This window comes from Brassica oleracea, chromosome C6 (assembly GCF_000695525.1).
Source record: "Brassica oleracea var. oleracea cultivar TO1000 chromosome C6, BOL, whole genome shotgun sequence".
Classification (NCBI taxonomy): Eukaryota; Viridiplantae; Streptophyta; class Magnoliopsida; order Brassicales; family Brassicaceae; genus Brassica; species Brassica oleracea.
In genome coordinates this window covers 8186234-8207481 of record NC_027753.1, presented here as the reverse complement: position 1 = coordinate 8207481, position 21248 = coordinate 8186234, and the positions used below count along the sequence as shown (strand labels likewise).

General features: G+C 34.9%; 5 protein-coding genes across 14 annotated transcripts; 2 read left to right on the top strand and 3 right to left on the bottom strand.

Annotated features, from left to right (window-relative positions):
- The first annotated feature begins 2267 nt into the window (after positions 1-2267).
- Positions 2268-5357, top strand: LOC106297379 (aldehyde dehydrogenase family 7 member B4). Its single transcript, XM_013733629.1, is given in 13 exon segments — positions 2268-2272; positions 2849-2897; positions 2974-3006; positions 3009-3068; positions 3986-4031; positions 4337-4369; positions 4444-4613; positions 4684-4809; positions 4811-4828; positions 4905-4979; positions 4981-5003; positions 5077-5229; positions 5297-5357. Coding segments are annotated over 13 exon segments (852 nt in total).
- A 2413-nt stretch (positions 5358-7770) lies between these two features.
- On the bottom strand, positions 7771-11739 carry LOC106296796. Of its 10 annotated transcripts, none has more exons than XM_013733023.1 (7): positions 11301-11738; positions 10642-10807; positions 10246-10370; positions 10086-10147; positions 8818-8937; positions 8405-8533; positions 7771-8326 (listed from the first exon to the last, which is right to left on the bottom strand). In XM_013733023.1, exon 7 carries the CDS (start codon positions 8313-8315, stop codon positions 7875-7877), a length of 441 nt encoding a protein of 146 aa, XP_013588477.1. In that variant the 5' UTR covers positions 8316-8326; positions 8405-8533; positions 8818-8937; positions 10086-10147; positions 10246-10370; positions 10642-10807; positions 11301-11738; the 3' UTR covers positions 7771-7874. The 10 variants fall into 10 exon arrangements, 4 of the variants coding, with proteins under 4 accessions (XP_013588477.1, XP_013588479.1, XP_013588478.1 ...); XM_013733025.1 differs by having other exon boundaries at positions 10086-10143; XM_013733024.1 differs by having other exon boundaries at positions 7771-8319; positions 10086-10370; positions 11301-11739.
- Positions 11740-13181: 1442 nt separating this feature from the next.
- LOC106300206 (oligouridylate-binding protein 1A) lies at positions 13182-16083 on the top strand. Its single transcript, XM_013736302.1, has 11 exons — positions 13182-13549; positions 13783-13844; positions 13928-14030; positions 14120-14196; positions 14283-14344; positions 14419-14506; positions 14585-14660; positions 14755-14785; positions 15060-15268; positions 15344-15520; positions 15596-16083. Exons 1-11 carry the CDS (start codon positions 13412-13414, stop codon positions 15848-15850), a joined length of 1278 nt encoding a protein of 425 aa, XP_013591756.1. The 5' UTR covers positions 13182-13411; the 3' UTR covers positions 15851-16083.
- On the bottom strand, positions 15924-18122 carry LOC106300208. The gene is made up of 3 exons (XM_013736304.1): positions 17774-18122; positions 16471-16564; positions 15924-16360 (listed from the first exon to the last, which is right to left on the bottom strand). Exons 1-3 carry the CDS (start codon positions 18027-18029, stop codon positions 16333-16335), a joined length of 378 nt encoding a protein of 125 aa, XP_013591758.1. The 5' UTR covers positions 18030-18122; the 3' UTR covers positions 15924-16332.
- Positions 18123-18349: 227 nt separating this feature from the next.
- LOC106300207 (trihelix transcription factor ASIL1) lies at positions 18350-19614 on the bottom strand. Its single transcript, XM_013736303.1, has one exon. It carries the CDS (start codon positions 19461-19463, stop codon positions 18561-18563), a length of 903 nt encoding a protein of 300 aa, XP_013591757.1. The 5' UTR covers positions 19464-19614; the 3' UTR covers positions 18350-18560.
- Positions 19615-21248: the final 1634 nt, after the last annotated feature.

Here is a 21248-nt window from a genome sequence, read left to right as displayed (position 1 = left end):
GGGATTGTCAATCACACAACACTTAATGGGACATACGATGATCTCCATGATATTTCAAATCAGGAATGTATAAAGATAAATATGACGCTATTGGAATAAATGTATGTTATAGGAGTTGAACTCAATAATTTCTATACAAAAATTGCGACGAAAAATGAAAAGTTTCAAAATCAGAATTGATTATTGATTTGAGATCGATTGATTTTTTCAATCAAGCTGCAATCTTTGTTTCCTTATATTAAAAATAAGAATAAAATGTTTTCTGATTTTGAAAGATCAATTCGCAAATGGAGTAATAAGGCGAGTTTCAAAATAGAATTGTAGCGCAAGTTATTCAGTATTAATTATTGAATATTACATATATTTAAAGCGATTTCGAATAAAGATAGCAAACCCTAGACCCAAAACTTCTTGTATATAAATATGTAGCCGATGTTAACATCTCCTCACCACAGTCTATATCTCAAAACATTGTTACCAAAACATTAGGTTTTTCTGATTTTACCTAGGTGGTAACATTGTCATTTTACCTAGGTGATAACATCGTGATTTCACTTTATTATGTTATTCTATCACATATGCTGCAATATCATGTTTTATGATTACAGTAACGTCATCATTAAGTGTGTTTTTTATGGTGTCAATACTCATGTTTTTCAAGAATTTTATTAGTTTATTGCTTATATTTCGTTTTATCTTATATGTATATTTTATTTTATGAAAACAATAATTCTATTGTATGTGTTTTTTTTTCCTTCATAATTTAGTTTATATAAGTTTTTGATTACTCTTATAGATTAGCTTTCATCCGAATCACATACGATTTCATCATTTGAAATCTAATCCTTCCTCATCGTATATATAAATAGGTTGTTTGGAGCACATCTACTCATCACATTCTTCTTCCCAAACCTTCATTACAAATTCGATCTTGCAAGCAAAACACTTATGGTGGATCTCAACTCATTATATAATATGTAATCTTGTAACTATAAGTTTTGCATTTCTAATATCTATAGATTAAAAGTTATAATCTCTTTTAATCCATTCATTCCGCGTAGGGCGCGGATATCACCTATTGTTATTATATGAAGAAAAGTTCAATGATTGACTGAAGTGTCTCAGAGTTTGTCTTTAACCTAATTATGTTAATTAATTCGATAATATTTTCCATTTTGGTCCACATAACTTGAACTAAGATAACGGATAATTCTTTTTCTATATGGTAATGTATGTATCGTTATCAATCACTTGTCAAACTATGCGCGTTTAATCCTACCAAAAAAAAAAAAAAACTATGCGCGTTTAACTAGATTGAATGAAAACTTTGCCTATATATATGCTAAACTTCGAATACAATTATAAATCCCAAATGTTATTATTCAGCGTACTACATAGGCCTAGGACGGATCCGGATATCCGGAAAATTCAGGGTACCCGGATCCGTGAATTTAATATCCAGATCCGGATTCGTCGTTTTCGGATATCCGGATTTCGGATATCCGTCCCGATATTTTATTACCCGCAGATATCCGGATCTGGAAAAATAATTAAAAATAATATATTTTTAAAAAATACTAATTTTTAATATAATAAATCAATTAAATATTTATAAATATATTTATATATGTCTATAATATTGAAAAACTAAAATATAATATTATAAAATTAATTCATGTATAAATATTAATATATCAAATATAAATATTAATAAAATTTAAAAATTTAATGTGTTTTAAAAATACGGATCCAGGTCCGGATATCCGGACCTAAAAATTAAGATATCCGGATCCAGATTCGGTTTGGACGGATCCAAGATTTTACTATCCGGATTCGGATCCGGACACTCTGAATATCCTATTTTCAGAGCGGATCTGGAGCGAATCTCGGATCGAATCTGGATCTCGGATAATAAGTCTCATGCCTAACTACTATATAATGTTTTTAGATCTGACGATTTCCCTCAAAAATAATTGTCATGAACAATTAAAACTGGTAACCACAGAAAGGCATATATATATATATACCCAAAAATAATTAAACACAACCCATATGAGTGTCAGAGTTGTCATTTTGTGTGAACATATATCAATAATATATAACATGTTTTTGGATGTCTTGGTCTGAGTTGAGCATATTCAGACCCTATTATATAGTCATGTACACAATATCTATATGTAATGGTACGAGACGGTGTTATATGGCATCAAAATTCTTAAATATTATATAGTTTATTTCATGCGCAAGAAGGTTCAGTGACATAAGGTATGACGTAATTTGTTTTGTTTACTTCATGCGCAAGGAAGAGATAATGTAAATAAGTTTCTACGACATCGTCACTAACTTTACGCATTTGTCTCCATACTTGCATAGCTCTATTGACCCATTTTGTTCAATTAAATGCGAGATAATATAATATGTTACATGCTAATTAATGCATTATTTAATTATGTAAATGTTATTTATACCTTGTAATATATTGAAAAAAATTACTCTTTAAAACACATTTTCACTTTCCAATTACACAAAGAAACACTTTCCCCATGTAAAACTGTAGTTTGTGCCTTTGTGGACAGTCACCAAGATTCAGAAAATGAATAAATGATATCTATGATTTCTGTGTACGTTGCATGACGGTTGAAAATCAGATAAAACAAATACTCCGTATTTTCTAGATACAGCATATCGCACTACCACGTGACGCCGTACAGGTGACAGATAACGAAAAAAGTGGGTCTACATTATTGAGTGGATAAAGCCGACCCATTAAGACTAAGGCCCGTTATTCTATAGTTTTTGTCAATCCACAATCGATATCAACCAAAACGGCCTAGATCTAATGGCCCAGATTCATTATCAGTAGCATTCCTCTAGTTCCCTTTACTGGTAGCTCCAAGGTACTTTATTCTACTACAACAAAACACACTGAGACTACTTCTTGTCTTATATCAAATATTTTTAAATTATGCATATGTGGGTTTAATGGTACAACACACAGTAAGTGGTATAGATCTGGCAAAACATTGCTAGAGTTGAATGGGAACAATGCAATCAAAGTCATGGACGATGCTGATATACGATTTTTTTTTTCCACTAAAATGTAAATATCATATAATGAAAAAAAGATTTTACGAAGAAGATTTTAAGTTTGAGCCATCTTGGCAAAAAAGAGAGAAAAAACAAAATTGACCATAGAGATTACAAACTAACAAGGAAGAACCTTATCTCAGCCACATCGCCATGAGCGAACGAAAATGCTTACTAACTCTCCTAACTGATATAATGTTTCTCATGTCTTTGTCAATGCCATAGAAGATAGATTCTGGTGAGATCGAAGTCTGGTTATGCATTAAGTTGTTTCTTTGTTTCCAAAGATGGAAGATAGTGGTTTGAGTAGCCAACTTTCGTAGCAAAGTGAGCTTCTTGGACGGTGATGATCTGATCCAAGACAACAGCTCAGACCAGTTGGTGAGCAATGTTGAAGGCGATTGGCACCTGAGAAGCACCTCCTTCCAGACTTGAGTGCTATATTCGCAGGTTAGCATGAGGTGGTCTCTGGTTTCATCAAATCTGGAGCAGAAAGCGCATTCCGCAGAGACGAGCATTCCCCAGCCAGCGAGCCTTGATCTTGTTGGTAGTCTGTCGTAATTCGTCACCCACATCGTGAAGCAGTGCTTGGGAACCGCCCCCTTGAACCACACTACGTCCACCCAGTCCTTTTTCTCTTGTCGTGATCTAAGCACTTCCCACGTAGTGGACGACCTGAAAACACACAAAGGAGAATTACCAGCAACCCATTCGAATATGTCATCCTTATCATGAGTTAAAGGAAGAGTAAGAGTAGTTAAGTAAGCATGGAGTTCCACTTCCTGCTGTGATCTTGGATGCGGTAATGACCATGAAGATCCTGAAATAGCGTCAGACACCATTGCATTCTCCATGATTCTCAATACACGAGGCCCGGCCGGTCCTATAACCGTGGAGAGCTGATATACAGTTAGTTGCTCGTTCTGTTCTTTTTGCTGCTGTTGGAACCTGATGTAACACACATCATTAACTTAACGAGCTTTGGTTTTCTAGTTTCCTTTTCTATGTTAGTTGCTTTTTCCTTGTGCACTGAGGTTTCAGTTATATTTCATAGCCGACTAAGACTTTATTTCGCTATATATAGGACAATTTTTGATTATTGATTTGTAAAATTTAGAGCGTTGTGTTAAACAATTTTTGAATCCTTACTTTTGGGCATTCTCTAAGAATTCAATAGACTAAAAATACTAAGTTAACTAGCATTCTTAGAATTTAACGTTACCTTCCATCGGTTACTTCCGCTCCATCAGAACCGCTGGCCAACGTTGCACAACTTACCGTACGCTGGTACAGAATCTGATCCTCTACTGTTCCGTTTGCTTAATGGTTTGAAAGTGTTTTTTTCTTTATTGTCTCAAATCCTTTTGCATGAGAGTGCGTATGACAAAGTACTTGAGCAACTCCTTACTTCATACAAACAAGTCAAGATCGGTGATCCTCTTGAAAAAGGGACGTTGTTAGGACCATTACATACTCCTGAATCGAGGAATAACTTTGAGAAAGGAATCGAAGTCATCAAATCCCAGGCAAGTACCTCAAGTCCAAAGAGTTCTTTAAACCTTTTCAACTTTCGGCTAAAACCATTTTGCATTGCAGGGTGGTAAAGTACTAACCGGCGGTAAAGCAATAGAAGGTGAAGGAAACTTTGTGGAGCCTACGAAACTTGAGATATCATCAGATGCTGCTGTTGTTAAAGAAGAGCTATTTGCTCCGGTTCTATATATATGCTCTAAAGTTTAAGGTAAAAAGTCTTTAGAAATCATATAAGACTAATAGAATTTATATACAAGTAAACATCTTCTTGTGGATATGGACAGTCATTTGAAGAAGTTGTAGTGATAAACAACTCGGTTCCTCAAGGTCTAAGCAGCTCCATATTCACACGTAAACCTAAAACACATCTTTAATTGGATAGGGTAAGTGCTCTTTTGAAAAGCCACAATCTTTTGTACTCCAGTCTACTGAAAGTAGGTTTTGACAACTCTCTAGACCAATGGGAAGTGATTGTGGGATAGTGAAAGTGAACATACCGACGAATGAAGATGAGATAGGAGGTGCTTTTGGAGGTTAGAAAGCGACTGGTGGTGGTCGTGAAGCTGGTAGTAACACTTGTAAGCAGTAACAATTTCTCTCTCTCTCTCTGTTTTGATTTAATAGATTTTCCAGTTTAAGTTTTTTTGATTGGTTAAATCGGTTTATCTTTTGTCAGTACGACTACGATCAACTATGGGAACAAGTTACCTCTAGCGCAAGGAATCAACTTCGGTTAAGTCCCCAGAGATTTACTTACCGGTTCATGTTGTATTTGGCGGGATGTTTGTATGGGTTAGACCAATGAAAATTGATGGTCCAGTTTATGAGAGACCTTGTGAGGTACTCCCACTAATGATGGTCTCAATTTCCACTTGGCAAAAAAATTGATGGTTCAATTTATTATTAAAAAATATATTTACAGTAAAAATATTTTATATATTAAAACAGAAGTAACAACCTTGATTTATGTGTGATTTTTAAAAAATGGACCTAAAATGGATCTAATAGACCTAGTGGACTTATTCCTAGAAAGTCATGTTACATTTAATCTCTAATCTTATCATTTAAATTTTGGGACTACCAGAAATTTTTATTGGCTATCAATAATTGGATTTACAGAATAGATGATCCATTGGATTTATAGATAATATAAATTAAATAGATATAATTTAATGTTGTAATACTATACCTCCATATGTTAAATATTTAAATATTTGTCGATGTCAACTTTTAAAATTATAAAGATTTTCTTAAAATAACAAAAATCATATTATCTAGCAATGATTAATCTTTACTACCTTAAACCAATGAAAACAAATTTTAAACTATATATTTTATTTTAAAATTTAAACAAAAACTAAAAGTTTAATTATTTACTCGATAATATAAATATATGAAGCGAAAAGTTTAATTTTTTAAAAACTTTCTAAATTTGTGAAATGTTACAATATCTTTGAATATGACAATAAAACAATATTTTACTAATCTTTATATATATAGTTACGATTTTAATAATGAAATAATAATTCAAAAAAATATATATATATAGAAGAAGATACAAATACATGTGAAAGTTTAAAATAATCTATTCAATGAAAAATATACCGTAAACTTATTATGTTTTAAAAATTGATAGACACATATATTATAATATATACCAATTTAGAATTGAAAGCAAAATATTTATATAAAAATAAATAAAAACAAAAATCTGCGCAGTTCAAAATCTAGTTTTTTTTTAAGAGACTTGTGTGGTTTCTATCCACTGTGGATATTCTTAGGTTGAAGATGTTATAAAAGTATTTAAAATCGTTTCTAATATTTCTTTTCACTATCTATCTTACTTTTATCATTATTTTTTATAAATCACTTTATCATTATTTAATTTTTATTATAAAAAATCAGTCTAAAACCCGCAGTAATGCTCTTAATCTTTACGAAAGAACTTCTCTCTGATTTTATAATCAAGTTTATTTTGATTCGGTTGTGTCTCTGAATATGAATACGAATTGCCTGTGAAAATGTTTTATTTTATCTTCATCGATTTTAAATAGCGGTTTCTGTTTTGTAAAAAGTTGTATTAAAGTTTTGCGCAAGAATTGTGTGGATGGATTTGCAGCGAAGTTGACATCTTGAAGGTTTTTCTTTTGAAAAAATATTATGTCAAAAACATGAGGGGGTTTGTTGGAGAAGAGAAATAGATAGATGACATCAGATTGCTGTCCGTTCTTGATCAACGGCAAAGGTAGCCAATATTTTTAGCGGACGTCCGAGTTTCAAGCAGGTTGCTCATAACAATTCTCACTGCCCAACAATTGACAAACTTATTATAAGCTTTTTGGTTATATAACCCAAAGGCCAACAACATAGATTTGGCTTCTTTGGAACAAGGAATATGCCATGGACAAACAATAAGTCCTGTTTCAATCTCACACCAATCTTAAGATGCTGATTCTTTGTAGATGTGTATACAAATTTCTGTTTGTAGACCTCTTTGTGTACATAATAAACAATAACTACCCAAGTGAAACTAAAATATTTATTTCTTTGTCAATACTATATCAATAAGTTTATTTAAATATAGCTATCTAAGCATATTACGAAGCATTATTCCTTGTGGTGATACAACGTTTTTCTTCCGTAGAAGCCGGCCAAATTATATTTTGAGAAATTTAAAATACTTAGTGGAACCTAGAATCTTCCTCTAATATTTAAATTTCGATTAATATTGATTACTGAAGACTAGACTAGATGAGAAAACAGGTTCCACATCACACATATTGTTTGTTACTTGGTTCTGTAATTAAATTAAAAAAAATATTATGTTTTGAGCATTTTAAAAACAACATTATGGGTTTATTTTATTTTATTGTCATAACACAAGATAAACATGGTGACAATTATATCTTATTTAACATTCGGTTATTTAAACGAACATTTGGGACAAAATTAACGATAAATTAGTTTAAAATCATATCGTAAAATAAATTCCAACAACCAGTCCTTATTATCACACCAAAACTTCCATTAGTAAAGGACTCGTATCAACACTTGACATTGCCACATAAATAGTTACAGTATATTACAACAAAACGATATCCTAATTTTTTCAATTCTATTTACATCATTTTTCATTCCCGATTTTTTTTTCTTTTAAACATCTTTTCTCTAATTTTTTGTAATATATATTATTCATAATCTTCCTTCACACACACGCTTCCTTCTCAGTTTGATTCCTCGCGGAATATTCGAATCTACACACCACCGGACAAAGCAGGCAAGCAACTCCCAGCCCCACCAATCACCGCCGCAGCACAAATCACTCCACCGTCCACAGCCGGAACACTCCTCGGCGACGGCAAAGCTGAAGTCACGACCCTCGGCAAACCCAGAACCAATCTTCTCCTAAACATCTCTCCGATCGCCGATATGAAATCGACGGCCGGAGACGGAGAAGACAAAAACTCGCCGCAAACCTTCACGTGGATCGCTATAGCCTCGTCGACGCCGATCTGTCTCCGGAACATCTCGTAACTCACCGCCTCGGAACAGAGCCCGCAGATCAGTTTCCCGGCGTAGAGAACGCGTATGCTCTCCATATACGCCGCCGTGTACTCTTCCGTCATACCGCATAATTCGCAACTCACGAACTCTGTCTCCGACGACTTCGTGATCGCCATAAAACTCGCAGACATCTCTCTGTATACTAAAGAAACATAACAAGAATCAGTTTTATTTGAATTAAAAAACAGAGACGAATCTGATTCTCAGACAGAACACAAACCTTTTGGTCCGAATCTGAACGTGTGGTGATAAATCTAGTAAGTTATGTAAGTACACGTATGTATGTGTGTAAATGATTTTGCTATCTCTCTTTCTCCCACTCTGCTACTTGCGCTTCGCCGTTGAATAGCTTGGAGAAGAAGAAAATCATTTTATGAAATAAAAGAATGATCAAACACAGGAATACTTAGAATTCATTTCAGTTATCAGAACAAAAAAATTGTAACTTTTTGCAGTTTTTTTTGGTTGGAAAACCTTTTTTTGCAGTTTTGCTTTAAAATCGTTGGTGGAAGAATGAGGGAGATAGAGAAAGCAGATGTATTTATAAGGATTTATAAAATAGAAAACCGCGACTCTTTCACACACTCTTCATAAACAAAACATTTAAATGATCAAAAGGAGGAAATAGTACACAATATTTTGATTTGTTCCTTATAATTCCACGTCCGCATATGTTGATGCGGATCAAACTGCCAATTGATCGTTGCCACTGTGTGGAGTTGCATGCCAGCTGAGCATTTTATTTTGTTTTGACTGACAAACATAAAATCGCATTAGGTTGAATTGTTAGTGAATATGTATAGCTGTAACATGATTTTATGTTTTCCTGGCAAACATTTACAATTTTGTTTCTGACAGAAATGAAGTTAGGTTAAGCTCAAATCCTTTTCATACCGCCAGACTACTACTATTTGATTAGTTTACGTGATTTTTTTTTTAAATATTTAAATTTATTCCAATTTTTTTTTTTTTTTGGTAAACATGTTAAGATTTATACCAAAAGATTTTAAAGTAAAAACTCACAAACAGTGAAGTAACTTAAGCAAAGAGTAGTTAAATTGTTCGATTATGAGTTTGTTTCTAGTAGAAACTAAATTAGTGATTAGACGAAGATGATATCCTATCTTAAACTTTATCAGAAAATGTAACATTCAGAATCAGATTACCGATATATACTGTCTTAGGATTAGTTGAATTTAGGTTTACACATATAAAAAACAAAAAATATGAAATTTTATAAATCAAATTGCAATTAATTTCCAAACTAAATGAAATGGATTAGACTTAAATCAATTTAAAAGTACAAGTTAAACAGATTTTTGATTGTACCAGTTTAGTAACACATGTTTTTTGAAAAAGAATACATGTATTTTTTTTTTTAACAGTTATCATGATCTTAACGTGCAGGCTTTATTTGGCAAAAAGTGTCAATTATGGTATTTTTGATCTTCGATAATCTGGACAATTATGAAGTGCACGAATGGATGAGACACACACGTGGACGAAGAAGAGTTGAAAGCGTGCAAGATAACTCTAAGATCATGATTATTCCTAAACCTTAAAGGGGTTCTTAATAATTTTTTAGTAATAAATATAATTTTAAGAACTTTTGTTAAGAAACACATAAAATTTATGATACAATGCTAGTTTCTTAGTTAAAGGTTCTTAAAAAAAAATTAAACATTGTTGTATACTTGTTCTTTTAACTTCTGGAAAATCAATCACCAAGATATGAATATATGAGATGAAAGAAGGGGATCCATGAGGAAACTAGAACAAGAAGGAAGAAAACAAAGCGTTACTGGCAACATGACAATGAAACAACAGATCTGCATTGTGAATCATCCAATCATAGGAATTAAAAGCTGTGTGATAGACAAGATAATCTGAAAAAAACTCACAGTATAAGCATCACTTAGACATGTATACATCATCAAGTTCTTGTTTTACCTGCACCATCTAACTGACGAGTTGTACCACACATCAATAATAACAATAACTGAGAAAACACAAACTGAACAAAGCAAAAGAATATAAATCCAAAGGAGTGCTATAACTAACCACCATACACGGGCTGCACTAAAGAGACCATTCCCATCATAAACAACCACTCCATCTTTATTATCAATTCCAAGAGCAGAACGGCCAGCAGCAAAAGCTTGCTCAGACGGTAACATATGTGGCAACTGTTACAAGACATTGGTGTATCATATTAGATGATCACACTCATAGCACAAGAAAGAAGCATAATAGGAAACACAAAAGGGAAAGTTACAATACTATGAAGTTAACAACAAAGAGTCAAGATGTTTTCAATGGATGTAATAGAATGAACAACCATATACTCACTAAATTTATGTTGAAAATGGCAGCACAATAAGATAACTTTTATATTGATAAGATTTCACTTCATACAACACGTTTTTATTCATAAAAGGGGAAGATAGTGATTCTTACACTTGTTGATCGATCTGATATTCCATCCAAATCAGAAAAGAGAGCACGGGGAATATGAGCAGCCTGTAGTAGGAGAGAACAAAGTTCATTAGGAGCAAAGCCTGCTTTTGCTTCAACTCCAGTAGAAGCTATAGCCAGAGCCTAAGCGAGTGTAGAATCCTCTCTTCTGCAATTATCATCACAACAACACACAAGAAAGAGTCAAACTTTATAAAACAGAGCATCGATTTGACGCTGACCTCATCACAAACACACAAGAAAGAGTCAAACTTTATAAAACAGAGCATCGATTTGACGCTGACCTCATCACAAACACACAAGAAAGAGTCAAACTTTATAAAACAGAGCATCGATTTGACGCTGACCTCATCACAAACACACAAGAAAGAGTCAAACTTTATAAAACAGAGCATCGATTTGACGCTGACCTCATCACAAACACACAAGAAAGAGTCAAACTTTATAAAACAGAGCATCGATTTGACGCTGACCTCATCACAAACACACAAGAAAGAGTCAAACTTTATAAAACAGAGCATCGATTTGACGCTGACCTCATCACAAACACACAAGAAAGAGTCAAACTTTATAAACAGAGAGTAAAACAGAGCAGAACCCAGTAGGTAAAGCAGCGATCAAACGAACACTCAGTGACTTACACTCAGGAAGGCGGCGAATTTAAGGGTCTTTTGCGGAGAAAGAGAAGGAGTGAAGCATGCTCTTGTTTTACGTCTAAGTCTAATCTAGTCCGATCAAATTCTAGTTCGATCTAGTTCGATCAAATTCTTTCGAGCGTAGACATCACTCTCCCTCTCCCTCTCCCTCTCTCTCTTCCTCTTCCTCTTACTCTTGCCCTAGAACTCAGAGGTCCTTTCGATTGGTGAGCCACCGAGAGAGAGGTCCGTCGTCGTCCACGAGAGCCACCGAGAAAAGCCACAGAGACAGACCTCCCGTTGAGTCTAGGAGACACAGAGAGGGACAATATCGCTGTTGAAGTCGCATAGAGAGAGGTTTGGACGGAGAGAAAGAAGAAACCGAACAAGCCAAAAACGACGCCACCTCTCGTCTCTCTTCTCGTTGCCCTACACGTGTCCACTAAGAGTCGACTCTTCCTTCTCCTAAATAAGACGCGGTTCTTCGGTAATTAGGTATTTTTCATTTATTTTTTTTGCAAAATTAGCTTAAGAACCGCGTCAAGACACCGCGGTAATCATGCTCCTAGATCGGGTTAAAATCGCTTGCCTTGAAGAGGATAACTAAAGAAGGTTCGTCGAATATTACCATTATTGTATACTTTAGTCAACTATTTTATCATCTTTTAATTGGGTTGTTGTGTTGGCAATTATGCATCTGGAAAAGGGTAACGAACGAAGGCTTACGCTAGGGTTGCGTTAGAACAAGCAAACCTTATGATAGAAGATCACACTGTTTTTTCTTTTGGACAGCAAGTAAAATCACAATATCTCTATTTTGTGACGTCGATTGTACTTGGTCTACTGACAAAAATAACATCGAATACATTGCTGCGCTGTCGATTTTTATTAATTTGTTTGATAACAATTTTCTTCCAGAAGTTTCATCTGATCAACTGACTTTCAAAGTCGTTGACATTTTGCATGTTGATCTTAAAGAATAAGAAATCAAGATGCATTTAGACGTGTTTCTGAAGAAAAGTACACAAGAGTCACAAACATACAATAAAAGCAATTAAGCCAACATTTATCAACAAATGGACTGAGTACTGAAAGTCGGTAACAGGCAAACAACACATTCAACAAATATTCTTACACGTACAAAAGAGTGACTGCCACATACTTCAAGAATAGTATGGTTAAATCTAGGGTTTAGTGAGCCTAATCTTAAAAAAAGCATTCATATTTTTAAGTTTATAGTCATATGTAAGTCGAGAATTGTATATAGAAGCTCAAAATGTCAAGGTCAATAATTTTCTTAATGATACTAGAAGTGATTGGGATAAGCAGAAACTTCGAGATGATGTTGTTGATGAAGACTATGAACAGATAGTAGCACTAAAGATAAGCTCAAAAGCTAACCATGATTGATTGGGTTGGCAGGATGAAATATATACAGTGAAATCTGGATATTGGGTGTGCACACATCTACCAGATAATGACTTCATAACTCCAACTCAAGGCATATTTTCTATGGAAACTTATATCTCGTAGCCTAGCCACGAGGGTCAATTTGGGAGATAAGGCATATTACAAATGATGCAACGTGTAAATTGTGTTGTATGGCAGGATAAACAGATGAGCACCTATTTTTTGAACGCATATATATGCTCAGTGTTTGGAGATCGCAATCTCAAATAATACAATTAAACAGAGTCTGGTTGTCTGAGTAAATTTGGGACTTGGGCTGGGCCATAAGTAACTCTCTTTGAACCGTGGGCTGGGCCGCGAAGAACCAATAATTTTATAATGCTAACAGCCCCGTCACATTAGCATTTACTCTCTCTGTCACAGAGAAATCGTCCTAGTGCTATATATGGTCACCAGTCTCGTACAACCCTTTCTTTACTCCGTCCATTCACAAAGAGCGTTCATTTCTGTTTTCTCTCTCCTCTCTTATTTCTCTTTTTTCCTTTTTTTTCTTTTTTTTTGTTTTTTTTTTTTTTTCCTCTTTCGTTTTTTTTTTCTCTCTTCGTTTTAGTTGATTTCGAACCCTAAGCTAAAAAGGGGAAAGAGGTCTTTTCTCGGGAAACAAAACAGATATTTTTCCATCTCATTCATCGCAGTGAGAAAAAAAGATGCAGAATCCGAGGCTCAAACAACAGCAACAACAACAACAACAACAACAACAAGCTATGATGCAGCAAGCTTTGATGCAACAACACCACTCTCTCTATCATCCTAGCCTTATGGCTCCTCCTCCCCCTCCTCCTCAGGTTATTGTTTGATTCTTAGCTTTCCAAATTAGGGTTTCATGAAAATTCCCGATTCGCCCTTTCTCTCTCTTTACCGCGAAAAGTTTCGAGCTTCTGATGATGGGTTAGGGTTTCGAGCTAGTGATTCGGTTTAATTTTGATGGGTCATTTCTGTAATTTGATGGGTCATTGATTACGAGTAGAAAAGCTGTGATTTTTGAGCTTTGGCATATGTTTGTTTTGTGTGTGTGCAGATGGAGCCTCTACCAAGTGGAAACCTTCCTCCTGGTTTCGATCCCACTACTTGCCGCAGTGTGTGAGTGTTTTCGTTTGAAAGTTGTTTTCTTTCTTTGACTTTCTTCTTGTAGTAAATTCTGTGTTTTGGGGGTTGGTTTGCAGGTATGCTGGCAACATTCACACGCAGGTCACTGAGGTTCTTCTTCAAGAAATTTTTGCTAGCACCGGCCCTGTTGAGAGCTGTAAGCTCATCAGAAAGGATAAGGTCGAAGTTTCGCAAGACCACACCTACTTTCTGTTTCGGTTTGTAACGTTCCGTGTTGTCTCTAAATGTTTATGTTTTACTCTTTACAGTCATCATATGGATTTGTTCACTACTTTGATCGAAGATCTGCTGGTTTGGCTATCATGTCTCTTAACGGCAGGCATCTGTAAGCATCTGGAATTTACATTTCATGTTTATCCTGTTTAATCTATTTTATATGTTCTGTTTGATTATAATCCTGGATTTTAACAGGTTTGGACAGCCTATCAAAGTTAATTGGGCTTATGCTACTGGTCAAAGGGAAGACACATCAAGTAAGTTCTACTTATTGCTTTTTCTTTGAGAGAGGCTTGTGATACTGAATGAGTTTTGTGTCCATTAAATGCAGGCCACTTCAACATATTTGTCGGAGACCTCAGTCCAGATGTTACTGATGCAGCTTTGTTTGAGAGCTTCTCTGCCTTCAATACTTGCTCGTAAGCTCTTCTGCTTATATCAATACAGGTTACAAAACTGTACCTGTTGATTAAGCTTGTTGGTTTGTCGTTGTTTAGGGATGCAAGAGTAATGTGGGACCAGAAAACTGGACGCTCGAGAGGCTTTGGGTTTGTTTCCTTCCGCAATCAGCAGGTTCTGTTATGTCTCAGATCATGTGTGATTTGTTTGCTTTAGCTCCATTCATGTTTTCATATTGATTTTAAATTGTTAATTGTAATCTGTGCAGGATGCTCAAAATGCCATAAATGAAATGAATGGTAAGAATGATTATATGGTCTTTTTTATTGTTTCCCTTTTGTAAAATTTGATTTCATTGTGCTTATACTCTAAGGATGCATTGTACTGTGTCATGTTACGGCTAAAGAATGGTAGCTCTGGTGTTATTCTGTGTGTTTGCAGCGTAGCAGTGATGAAGTGTTGAACTTGCATGTCTTTATTTGCGGATTAGACTTCGTGTTTAGTATTTTTTACTATTTTTTAGTATAGTTTTGTCAGTAGGTATTATCTTATGTTTCTCTTATCTGTTATCAGGTAAATGGTTAAGTAGCAGACAAATCAGATGCAACTGGGCGACAAAAGGTGCTACTTTTGGCGACGACAAACATAGCTCTGATGGCAAAAGTGTCGTTGAACTCACAAACGGCTCAGAGGATGGTAGAGAGATCTCAATCACAAACGAAGAAGCTCCTGAAAACAATCCTCAGTATACCACTGTGTATGTAGGAAACCTTGCTCCTGAAGTAAGTTCTCAACTTTTTAAAGAACTGCTCTTTATAAACACAGAGACAGCTCCTGACAGTTGTCAGTTTTTGCAGGTAACTCAGCTTGATCTACACCGCCTGTTCCATACACTTGGCGCTGGAGTGATTGAAGAGGTCCGTGTCCAGCGAGACAAAGGCTTTGGTTTTGTGAGATACAATACTCATGACGAGGCTGCTCTTGCTATTCAGATGGGCAACTCTCAGCCTTTCCTCTTCAACAGACAGATAAAGGTACTTACTAGCCCTTACTTGTAAATTGGTTTTGCCGGTTTTCGCCTAAACCGATTCATGTGATAAATTTTGCAGTGTTCATGGGGAAACAAACCAACTCCAATAGGCACAGCCTCAAACCCGCTTCCACCACCAGCGCCAGTGGCAGTCCCTGGTCTGTCCCCAATGGACCTCTTAGCCTATGAGAGGCAACTGGCTCTAGCCAAGATGCATCCTCAGGCTCAGCATTCTCTTAGGCATGCCAATGCAGCCGGAGCAAGTGCTGCTATGTACGATGGTGGTTTTCAGAATGTAGCTGCGGCTCATCAGCAGCTCATGTACTATCAGTAATAAACTCTTGGTGCCTTCGCGCTGAGATACCTTTTCTTTCTTTCTTCTTAATTTTATCACTTTCTTGTTTTCATTTTCTAGACCTTGTTCAGAGTCTTATGTATGTGTCTCTCTCTCATTTGAAGTCGCTGATTTTATATGCATGCTTGCTGGTTCGTACCCTGAGTCTTACTTGGCTTGCAAGCAAGCAATAAAATAACGTTGAAATAAAATGGAGTTTGGTTTGGGTTCTAGACATGTTTGTCTGAGAGGGAGTAGTAGTGTCTTGTATTGTGGTTTTGTAATGGTAAACTTGGTCCAAGTATGTTGTCTTTTGACTTTTATGTAATAATTTTATGTTTTGTTATATAATACTAAATCATTTTTAAAAGGAGACATTATTTAACAGTTACCATATCTGTAAATATTAACATAATTACATGCTTAGGTGATTAATATTTATAAACAAAAACCCGTAGAGCTTTCTCTCTTTCTCGTCGTTTTCAACGGTCCAATGCGTTTATCACAATCCTATATTTTAGTATAAACAAAAATAAAGGGTTATATATAATGCAAATTATGCAATTACATATATATGTGAATCTATGAGGAAATCAAGTGATGCAGATAATTATACTAACCATTCATAAGTAGTGAGACTTGAGGCATCAACTTCACCGGCGGATGGGATTTTATCTGCGCTGAATGGTCCAAAGTGATCACACGGTGTTCCAGCTGCATATAATACGTTTATCAATCATGAGGCCTTTAATTGCGATACTAAAGAGACATGGTGTTCCAGCTGCATATAATACGTTTATCAATCATAATTACATCATTGTAATTTTGTGATATCATCACCTATTGTGATATTTGATAAGCTACATTTTATTTTATTTTGCTTACTAACATTTTAGGAATTTTCTTTAGTTTTGATATACATATATATACATGTTATAGTAAATTTTCATTGAACATACCATTTGATTCGTTCTCCAAATATTAATAATGATTTAATCTCTAATAATTAGCATTCATTACTCTATATTAATATGATTACACCAAAAAAAAAAAAAATTCATTCTGTTCTTCTCTAATTAATATTAATTGCTATTTATTCTTTAATTTAACAATGATATGTTAAAGTCAGGGCCGGCTCAACACTGTTAAGGGCCTTAGGGCGAAAAATATGTTTTTTACCCTCTAAAATTATACGTAGATAATGTTTAAAATGTTTTTAAAATTTAATCAGTAATATTTTGTAATGAAAATAAAACTATATACATATCAAATAATTTGGATCCTTTTCAATTTTATTTATTATATTTATAATTTTTTATATATAAAATTATAGATTTTTTAAAAAATTAGGCCCCTTAATTAGTATTATATGGGGGATACGGACTTGGGCCCGGAGCGGTCGCACCGCTTGTCCCCGGAGCGGTCGCACCGCTTGTCCGCCTAATGCTTGTCCCCCCTAATAAGCCGCCCTGGTTAAAGTAATACTCTCTATGTTTCATTTTAAGTGTCACTTTGAGTTTGTGTACACATATTTAAAAAACTAATTAATTATGTATATTTTCTGTATAAAAACACAATTATCTATACAACTAACCATATTTCAACCAATAGAAAAATAAATTATTGAATAAAATTAATAAATTTTGCATGTCGAAAACAACATTTATTTTGTAACGAAAAAATTTGTCGAGGGAGTATATTTTAAATCTATCATTACATGACACATTGAAACCATGCACGCTGCACTATGCATACAAATCTCAATGGAAGTAGCAACGTATAGTTGTGTTATGTAATGATTGAATGTTATAAAATTAAAATGGATAATCTATCATAACTTTAATAACTTTCTTTTAAATGTGATCGTGTTACAGGATAGTTCCTAATTAATCTAGTTTTAAAGGAAGGAGGAGAAATAAATACGGGTTAGAGGCGTTCCCGGGGTGCTACTTGACCCGGTCGGAGAATCCGGAGCACGACCCGGACCCATCTTCAAATTCCGGAGCCCACGAACATTGTTATTCCCCTTGGTAACGACTATGCTTCTTGTGACTTGATCGGTGGAGAGAGGAGGAGATTGGACAGTGGCTAATGAAACATGCTTTCTCAATTCTCCCAGACCATTTTCCGGAGCTGGTCCGGCCACCGTGTCATCCCACAGCTTGTGTAAGAACCCCATCCGATCAAAATATTATCTAAAAAACTATTTTGAAATTATTTGGGTTTTTATTTTGTCTCTAACCTTTTTCAAATCTTCTGCGAGGAAAATGGTTTTATAGAGGCGATGGACAAAGAGACGCATTGAATATTTTTGGTGAGGTTAATTATTAGCTCTAGCTTAATTAAGGAGGTTTTAATTATGGGTTATGATGCTGCTGACTAATTAATAGTTTCTTCCTAATGTTTCTCTAATCTCAATGTTCTTAAAGACATGACTAATATTCTGTAAGTTATGTCTCATTTGAGGTTTATACTAAGACAAGTCTGAATCTTTGTTTCTGATTCTAAGCTTACTCTTGTTTCAGACAAGATAACATAACACAGCAACATGATGATGATGGTCATCACAGTTCTCTGAACCCCTGCAATAAACTTCTACATTTACATATCCCACAAAGTACAACAACAGCAACATCAAACGCTAAGCCAGCAATCTAGATAAATTTTTTTAATCATATCAAATTATCATAAAACATTCTGTGTTCAAAAGTCAGCTACTTACATCGCCATTATTCTTGACATTGCGATCATCATCATCACCGTCACGCTTGCTCCTCTCCTCTTCTTGATTGGTCCGCGTTATCTCCACCTGAGTTATCAAGAAGTGCATCCTCTGCAACTCCATCTCTTTAGCGAACTTCATCCTCTCCTTCTCCAACTCCATCATCAGCTTAAGTTTAGCAGTTTCCGCCTTCTCATACGCCTCAGTGAACCCAAGTATGGCCTTAGCCACATCTCCAACTCCTGACTCACCCATCTTCAACCGCTTCGGCAACGGTTGCGTTGGAGGGAGATTCTCAGCTGAGTGCTCAGGTTCAGACTCAGACTCAGACTCAGTCTCGGAAGCACTCCGTTTCCTGAAATGCCACCTCATTGGACCCGAGCTACGTGCGCCCACCGGAGCATTGCCACCACCACCGATCAAAGACTCGAGCTTTTTGAAGAAGGCCCATTTGCTAGGCCCATTCTTGGCCTTCTCTTGCTTATACTTCTTCTTAACCGTATCGATCCTGTTCTTGCACTGAACGTCTGTTTTGGCGTACTTGCATTGACCACTCTCGTTCACGATCTCAGCCACTTCGTGCCACTGCTGCTGCTTCAACGTTCCTTTCCCCGGCTCCGAGAATCGATCCCCCCACGCGTTGATTAGAACCTTCGTCGCTTCCTCGCTCCAGCAATCGTCTCTTCCTCCTCCGCCTCCGCCTCCGCCGATTCGTCCGTTTCTGTTGACGGAAGGAGTCTGAACTACCAAAGCCAACGGAGATTGAGAGGAGGAGGAGGGAGGGGGTTTCGTTGCAGAGGCCACCGTGACGTTGCTCGTAGGCAAAATCGGAGCTGGTGAGAGGGCATCTCGCGGAGATTGTTGAGACTGAGTCTTGTCTTCTTCCTCCATCGTCCTCAGATCGATGCGAAATTCCAGGTTTTTTGGGTAGATCTGAGATTGTCTCACCGGCTAAGATCGCCGGATGAGTTATCTCTCCGTTATTGACCCGATTTTAAATTGACGAAAAGGCCCACCACTCTTTTCTTTAATAACAGAAAAATAATAATTTAGACGTGAATTTTATGGAAACATTAACTTTTCCCAAGCTAGAATTTTATTGAATTATATCAGAAATACAATGGTAAATATTTTAAAACGCAAAATCTATGTATATAATACAAAGATGATGAGTCTTTTTATGCATCCATATCATCAATTGGTTAAAGAGAAAGTATAACACCTCAGCATACATATTAAATTTTTACAGAAAAAGTTACATATGTTATTATCTTAATTTGTTGATGGCCCCCACTTTGTGCAGACAAATATATATATAACTAACGAATTTTAATTTTAATGTTTATTTTTTTATACAGATTACAAATTATTAAATTAGATACAAATTTTAAAATAATATTATAAATTATAAAACCCATTGAACCGTCCTAGACATAGGTCGATCCATCGACCAACAATTAAACAAGAACATGACCGACATACGATCCACACCAAGGGTTAGAGATAAAAGACCAAACGGCCAGCCAACAATCAAAGAAGAACATGTTTGACCGTCTAATCCAACACCATGGTCCGAAACCGCTACTTGACGGGCTAGAGAAGATCCAGTCAGAGTCACAAAAATTACTCCACAACCTAGACTAGTTCATCCACTAACTCGCTCCGTTGCGTCAAGGCACAAGGCTTTGCAACCCGTACCTAGAGTTAGCGTTTTCCGTTAAATCGGTCTAAAGCTTTTCAACCCGTACAACGACTTAACCGGACTAGTCAAATATCAGAGTAGTCATGATGCGCATATAAAACAATTTTAAAATAATATTTTATTTATCGGGTGTAAATTTTTTGGATCAGAAAATAGTAATAATCAAATTAGAAGCTTAGATTTAAACACTTACTGTATTTGTGGGCTGAAAAAAAATTCCGGTGGCATTGAAATGATTATAAAAAATGGCAATCTATAGAACATCAATTGAATAACAATAGCCAAATAAATATTATATATTCTCTATAATTTATATTTTAAAACAGTGAGAAAAAACACAAAAATAATAAATTACAAACATTATCTATATATTCTCTTAGATTATATTTATATTATGTATACTATTTGTCAATTTTTGTGGATTAATGTTTTATCGTAATTTTTCACTCTTCCATGTATTTTTTAATATTTTTGGTTAATTTTCATTTTGTCTTTTATATAATATTTATTGTTTTGGTTTAAATATATTATTCTCATAACATTTGTGATTTTACGGATCAAAAAATAATTTGATGTTCTTCATATTCTAATATTAATTTATTTTTAGTTTGGAATATGATTGTTTAATATTCAAAATATAGAAAATATTTAACATATATTTTAGGTTCGGAAGTGTACAATTTATATTTTATGACATATATTTTTATTGATGTTTTACCTTTAATCTTAACTTTAATATGTATTTAGATCAATATTTCCAATATGAATCAGAAAAATTGGCTATAATATTAATCACTAAAATCATAAATATAAGATTAACGTAATTATGATATTATTGGTAGAATTTTTTTAATATCTATTTATTAATTAAATATTGTAAATGACATGATATGTATATATATTATAATACTTTTGAAAATAATAATAGCATATGTATATCAGTAGAATTAGTGGATATTTGTTTATTAATCATC

Bases quoted from the DNA above. Each gene is read 5' to 3' on its own strand.
- LOC106296796 (XM_013733024.1), bottom strand. From the start codon at position 8,315: ATGTCTGCGAGTTTTATGGCGATCACGAAGTCGTCGGAGACAGAGTTC.
- LOC106300206 (XM_013736302.1), top strand. From the start codon at position 13,412: ATGCAGAATCCGAGGCTCAAACAACAGCAACAACAACAACAACAACAA. The intron at 14,507-14,584 runs GTAAGCTCTTCT...GTCGTTGTTTAG, and splicing joins TCTGCCTTCAATACTTGCTC to GGATGCAAGAGTAATGTGGG. The intron at 14,786-15,059 runs GTAAGAATGATT...ATCTGTTATCAG, and splicing joins TGCCATAAATGAAATGAATG to GTAAATGGTTAAGTAGCAGA.
- LOC106300208 (XM_013736304.1), bottom strand. From the start codon at position 18,029: ATGGGGTTCTTACACAAGCTGTGGGATGACACGGTGGCCGGACCAGCT. The intron at 16,565-17,773 runs GTATTTATTTCT...TATTATATGCAG, and splicing joins CCCGGGAACGCCTCTAACCC to CTGGAACACCGTGTGATCAC. The intron at 16,361-16,470 runs GTTAGTATAATT...ACTAAAATATAG, and splicing joins AGTCTCACTACTTATGAATG to GATTGTGATAAACGCATTGG.
- LOC106300207 (XM_013736303.1), bottom strand. From the start codon at position 19,463: ATGGAGGAAGAAGACAAGACTCAGTCTCAACAATCTCCGCGAGATGCC.